Below are 7283 nucleotides of genomic sequence, written 5' to 3'. Positions count from 1 at the left end.
AGAGGCCTGTTTGGATTAAGAGATACTAGACCATTGACCCGTGCTAACGCACATGTCATTTAAAAAAGATAATATTCACTGAAAAAATAAGACACTGTAGTTCGCGTGAATCTAAAAATTGTCGTGAATCAAAGCATAATGTCAATATCAAAGACTTTGTTATTGTTCCATAATTCTAGTACGTAGTTCCTGTTACTTTAAAATAACATATAATTTTGAAAGGGAAATTGAAGTTCGTTGACATGCAAATAGTTTCAATAAGTAAGAAAATGAACAGTACACAAAAAAGTCCTACACATTACGGAAAACTTCTCTGTAGACCACATTTGATGCAACATCGATATCATCGCCGTCGTCGTCATTAATCAATATTTTTAAACCACCTCTCGAAGTAACCCGTGATATTGCGACGTACAACTGTCCATGTGAAAAAACAGGAGACGGTAGATAAACACCAACATGTTTCAACGACTGACCCTGACTCTTGTTAATAGTCATTGCAAATGAGACGACAGATAACGGAAATTGCCTTCATGTCAAGCAAAACCTCATAATTTGCTAACCCGTGCTACCACACGGGTCAATGATGAGCACAATATATTAGTAATTTAGGAGTTCAACATCACATAAAAACCGTAAATTAAAATAACATGAAATATATAGCTATATTATGTAGGTAAGGTATGATTTACAATTAATGTTTTGCAATGATCATGCTTATAGTTAATGGTAAGTTAAGCATATTTTGAAGACACAGTCATATGCTTAGATAGATCCTTATTCAGCCAATAGAATATCATGTGAAAAAACAGGAGACGGTAGATAAACACCAACATGTTTCAACGACTGACCCTGACTCTTGTTAATAGTCATTGCAAATGAGACGACAGATAACGGAAATTGCCTTCATGTCAAGCAAAACCTCATAATTTGCTAACCCGTGCTACCACACGGGTCAATGATGAGCACAATATATTAGTAATTTAGGAGTTCAACATCACATAAAAACCGTAAATTAAAATAACATGAAATATATAGCTATATTATGTAGGTAAGGTATGATTTACAATTAATGTTTTGCAATGATCATGCTTATAGTTAATGGTAAGTTAAGCATATTTTGAAGACACAATCATATGCTTAGATAGATCCTTATTCAGCCAATAGAATATCACATGAAGCATTGGGCCAATCCTTATTAAATCAATGATATGAATCATAGTTTACAACTTAATTTGTAGTTTGCATAGCTCAGGGGATATCTAAGACACAGTCACATCAGTATAATCAACCACCACCGTATAAATTATCACCGCGAGGGCCTTCTTGCAACAACCACCACCGCATAAACCTCCTTCTAGAATATAACAAACAAAAAAAGAGATGATAATAAATTAGATAGCAATCCAATTCAAAAAGTCATCGGATTACAAATAACCAAAAATCAAACTAAACAAATGCTCATACTCTTATTTCAACCCCGAATTTGAAAATTCCTGAACTGCAAAATCAACAAACCAAACCCCACACCAATCATATAACAATTACTTTGATTTTGTAAGAAGCCTAAAAAGCTGTTGCAAGCTATTTTGTACAATAGAGGAATTGAATGGAAAGAAAGATGTGTGGTTAACCTTAGTCACAGAAAAGAGGAGGAGCAGCTAAAAATCCATTTGATTTTTCTTCTCAATGTTAACACAACAACAATGTTTCTATATAAACACAAAAATTAAATTAGAATGAAACAATTAAATCATTGTGGAGCCCTGTTTGTTACATACTTAATGAATTAATTAATTAAATCAATTCCATTGTAAGATAAGCTAATAATTTTAGCATGGAGAGAGAAAACGCACTTGCAATTTTGAAGTGAGATGAAGAAGTCATGACCAAGTGTAACAACGAAGCCTATCTGCAACTTTCTGGATAAAACCAACCCTTCCAGCTTCTTGGTGATAAATCCAACGACATAGTGGGAACCATCAGAGAAAGTGAGGCAATTTTATAAAAAAAAAAAAAAAAACTTCTATACAAACTCAAAAAAAGGGAAGAAAAAATAATAATTAGAATGAAACAATTACATAATGAAAGTGAAATAAACAAACATACCTGCATATCCCCAAATCCACATTTCCATCAACAAAATCTGCAATTTGTAAAATAAAGCTACAGATCAAAACATGGTGGAGAAAGAAAAAACATTGAAAATCATTGCATATATCATCATCTTACACAAATGATATTAGCAGATTCAGAAATTCTATGGGAGTTTAGACCAGTCAACCTCCAAGGATGCGAGTAACAAAATCTATTAGCAAAAGCAGCAGGAAATAATGATTTGTTTTGTTAAAAAAAAATAGGAGTGATTTGTTTTGTTCAAAAGAATAGGAGGGATTTGTTTCGTTCAAAAGAATTGGGAATTTCTGCAATAAATTAGGAACAATTTGTTAATAGGAGTGATTTATTTTTCTTTTTTTTAAGTTTATCTGTTTAGTAGGAAACAATTTTTTTTTTAAAAAAAAAGGGAGATTTCTGCAATTTGATATTTTAAACATGGGTAATACAGTAAAAGCAAGCACTGAATTTAAGTTAAATTAGAGCAACAATTAGCATTCGGGTTAACTTTAATAAATAAAAGATAAAAGATAATATATTAGGGTAAATGAGTTGAGGAAGTGAAGAAAAAAATATGGCAACAGAAAATATGGAAATCAATTAGATAGGTTTTAGGAGGAGGGAAATTAGGAAATCATGGTTAGGGTTTGGAGGAGGGGAATTAGGAAATATGGTTAGGTTTTAAAGGAGGGGAATTCGGTTTTAAGAGGAGGGAAATTAGGAAATCATGGTTAGGGTTTGGAGGAGGGGAATTAGGAAATATGGTTAGGTTTTGAAGGAGAGAAAAATAGCTATAATTTTTTAGGTTAAATATTAGTTGGAATTAGGGCAACAATGTTAGGTTTATAAATAAAAAGAAATATGGTTAGGTTTTGAAGGAGGGAAAAGTTGCTAAAATATAAGGTTAAAATTAGGGCAACAAAGCTTTGTTTAGGAACGTTTAAGAGAAATGTATGGTTTTAAAAAGAGATTACGGTTTAGGAGAAAGGATTAAAATATATTGGTGAGGGTTTGGAGGAGGGGAGTTAGGAAATATGGTTTATCGAAATCAATTAGATAGGTAGAAATTTCGGTTTAAGTGAAAGGTATGGTTTTAAAAAGAGATATCGGTTTAGGATAAAGGATTAAAATATATTGGTGAGGGTTTGGAGGAGGGGAGTTAGGAGATATGGTTTATGGAAATCAATTAGATAGGTTTTAGGAGGAGTGAAGTTAGGAAATCATGGTTAGGGTTTGGAGGAGGGAAATTAGGAAATATGGTTAGGTTTTGAAGGAGGGAAAAGTTGCTAAAATATTAGGTTAAAATTAGGGCGACAAAGCTTTGTTTAGGAATAAGAAGATTAGGGCAACAGTTATCGTCCGGGTTAACTTTAATAAATGAGATAGTTTGTTGAAATATTTAAGTCTTCTTATATATTAAAGTTAACATGTAAGCCCTAATTTTAACCTAAACCCTATTGCATAATTTTACTGTTTTAACCCTAATCTTCTTATATATTAAAGTTAACATGTAAGCCCTAATTTTAACCTAAACCCTATTGCATAATTTTACTGTTTTAACCCTAATGCTCACACCTAATCTCCTATTTTCATGAACAACCCTAATGCTCACACCTAATCTTCTTATATATTAAAGTTAACCCGTAAGCCCAAATTTTAACCTAAACCCTATTGCATAATTTTACTGTTTTAACCCTAATGCTCACGCCTAATCTCCTATTTTCATGAACAACCCTAATGCTCACACCTAATCTTCTTATCTTCTTATATATTAAAGTTAACCTGTAAGTTCTAATTTTAACTTAAACCCTATTGCATAATTTTAATGTTTTAACCCTAATGCTCACACCTAATCTTCTTATCTTCTTATATATATTAAAGTTAACCCGTAAGCCCTAATTTTAACCTAAACCCTATTGCGTAATTTTACTGTTTTAACCCTAATGCTCACACCTAATCTCCTATTTTCATGAACAACCCTAATGCTCACACCTAATCTCCTATTTTCATGAACAAAGCAAATTGGCATCGCTTTATTTCCCCTATTTCTTCAAAACAAATCGCCATATTGGAATAAAAGGGTTTTGAAAGATTATAGCAACATTTTTTTTGTTAATATTACACTTTTCATCCAAATTAGAACTGAACTCTCTTTATTAAATATCTACCACAAAATGCACCAGAATTTTGCAATCTATATAAACAGGTGGAAGAAACATTTCAACAAACAGTTAAAGGGTATCATTTACGGTAAAGACCAAATATTCGATAAAAGGAAAATTATTTAAATCTTCTTATATATTAAAGTTAACATGTAAGCCCTAATTTTAACCTAAACCCTATTGCATAATTTTACTGTTTTAACCCTAATGCTCACACCTAATCTCCTATTTTCATGAACACTCCTAATGCTCACACCTAATCTTCTTATATATTAAAGTTAACCCGTAAGCCCTAATTTTAACATAAACCCTATTGCATAATTTTACTGTTTTAACCCTAATGCTCACGCCTAATCTCCTATTTTCAGGAACAACCCTAATGCTCACACCTAATCTTCTTATCTTCTTATATATTAAAGTTAACCCGTAAGTTCTAATTTTAACCTAAACTCTATTGCATAATTTTACTGTTTTAACCCTAATGCTCACACCTAATCTCCTATTTTCATGAACAACCCTAATGCTCACACCTAATCTTCTTATCTTCTTATTTCTAAACAAAGCTTTGTTGCCCTAATTTTAACCTAATATTTCAGCAACTTTTCCCTCCTTCAAAACCTAACCATATTCCCTAATTCCCCTCCTCCAAACCCTAACCATGATTTCCTACTAGACCATTGACCCGTGCTAACGCACGTGTCATTTTAAAAAATTAATACTCACTGAAAAAATAAGACATTGTAGTTCGCTTGAATGTAAAAATTGTCGTGAATCAAAGCAAAATGACAATTACCATAGACTTTGTTATTGTTCCATAATTCTAGTACGTAGTTCCTATAACTGAAGTTCGTTGACATGCAAATACTTTCAATAAGTAAGAAAATGAATAGTACCCAAAAAAGTCCTACACATTACGGAAAACTTCTCTGTAGACCACACTTGATGCAACATCGGTATCATCACCGTCGTCGTCATTAATCAATATCTTTAAACCACCCCTCGAAGTAACCTGTGATATTGCAATGTACAACTGTCCATGTGAAAAATAACAAAGATGAATCCAAAACGACATCTAAAAATTTCAATAAATAGATAGCTACCTCAGTTGACTCAATCATGCTTTCAATTGTCATTCGGTTAGTGTTGAGCAAGTCATCTGATAAAGACGCGGAGCTGTTCGTTGAAATTTGGCTGACACTTCGGGTGAACTGTATTGATGCATTTTTCATTCTAATAAAATGGCACCAATGTTAATAGAAGAGTGGTGAGACCTCCAGACAACTTAATTATGACCAAAAAAACTTGTCTTTATTCTAAAGCATATGAAAATATAAATGGTTACCGTGTCATGTACGCAGCGACATCAGGCAAATCGCCATTAAGTATCAGCTTAGTCCCATTAAAGGCATTAACAACTCCCATAGCACCTAATTTTTTTAAAAATCAACAGCAAGTGAACATAATTTCCCATTTCATTGTTGATATCAGCAGAAAGCAAAAACTTAAAACACGACATACCTAAATACACGCGTGTCTTGCAAAACTGCAATATCAATATAGTAGGTGTGTCGTTGTCATGGTTGCCAAAAAAGGTCACAATTTTGTCGCCATGTTCACCCCAAAGAGAGCAATGCAAGCGGTTGTTTCTGTAATAAAATATTACCAAAATATCAATTCAGAAACATAAGGTATATTAAAATTATATTACAACCAGGTACAAAGAAAGAGACAAATCTTACTCAAGATCTTCTAAAGTGAGATCAATAACCCTGCTTTTCCTTCTGTCCTTTTCAGTTTCCCTTATATCACCTCTTTCAATTACATGACCAATAACATCTGAAATTACGTATACAAAAGCAAAACCAAATGTATGAAATTCCTAAACGAATGCTTATAGGTAGAAATAATGTACAACACACATTCAGAATTCAAGTCCTACCCGTAGATACTTCCTCGACAGTTGAAGAGAGAATTTCATTGAATGGCTTGAACTCAAAAACGTTCATAGGGATAGCAGGCAAGTGTACTTTGGTAAAAGTTGAATTGTGCATCATACTAAGCTTATGTTTGTGTGAAGTTACCTTATAAGGACTTTCATTAAAATCTACAATTGCATTTTCAAGCTGATATGTACCCCCTTCTTGAACCATGGACCTGAACTTTGCCACCAAATCTTTTCTAGCTGTGGCGTGAATACGTCCACCCTGTTGACGACAACAACAACATTAAACAGCTGGTTAAATTACATAACTAAAAAACAAAAATGACATTACTTTAATTTTAAAGTTAAGAGTGCAAACATGCAGAAACCTTTTCATCGACCAGTAACATGTTCATGAAAATGATGCTAGTGGGGACCTTCTTTTCTCGAATCAACCAAATGTGAGCAACTCGCACACACATCTTGAGATTCTTTCTTCCTCCAGAAACAGCTGAGATTGGAGTGTATTTGGCAGACATCATTGGCTTGTTTTTTCCTTTCCAAGAAAGAGGATGCTTATTTAGATTGAGATGGTTTGGCTAATAGGTTATGATATATTTATAGGAAAAAGGTGGAATATGTGTGAGTAGGATATGTCGGTTGAGCAATAAAGAGTATTAGTTATCAGGATAAGCACAAAATAGTGGAACAAAATTAGGAAGTGGCCAACATTTTAGGATAAAGATTAATATGAATAAAATGAAATTAATATTGTTGATGGGGCACTTTGTTTTAATTAAGAATTTACATTTTTTTTTTACTTAAGAATTACCATAGTTGATTCGCCAAAACATATTTTAGAGATGTGGATGAAATGTGTAATAGTTACTTGAATGAGATGAATTATGATTTTTAGTTTGTTTCCACCCAAAACATATTTTAGATATGTGGATGAAATCCCCTACTTATTTGAATGAGAGAAATAAGGATTTTCGTTTGTTTCCACCAAAAAGTTACTTTAGAGATGTGGATGAAATCTCTTAGTTACTTGAATGAGAAGAATTAGGATTTTTAGTTTGTTTCCA

General features: G+C 32.7%; 1 protein-coding gene across 1 annotated transcript; it reads right to left on the bottom strand.

Moving 5' to 3' along the window:
* Positions 1-5615: 5615 nt before the first annotated feature.
* On the bottom strand, positions 5616-6427 carry LOC11440329 (uncharacterized). The gene is made up of 4 exons (XM_024770777.2): positions 6217-6427; positions 6017-6113; positions 5796-5923; positions 5616-5704 (listed from the first exon to the last, which is right to left on the bottom strand). The coding sequence occupies exons 1-4, from the start codon at positions 6425-6427 to the stop codon at positions 5616-5618; spliced, it is 525 nt and encodes a 174-aa protein (XP_024626545.2).
* Positions 6428-7283: the final 856 nt, after the last annotated feature.

Source organism: Medicago truncatula, chromosome 7 (genome assembly GCF_003473485.1).
Source record: "Medicago truncatula cultivar Jemalong A17 chromosome 7, MtrunA17r5.0-ANR, whole genome shotgun sequence".
Taxonomy (NCBI): domain Eukaryota; kingdom Viridiplantae; phylum Streptophyta; class Magnoliopsida; order Fabales; family Fabaceae; genus Medicago; species Medicago truncatula.
The sequence above is the reverse complement of the archived record's forward strand: the minus strand, read 5'-3'. Positions and strand labels throughout refer to the sequence as shown.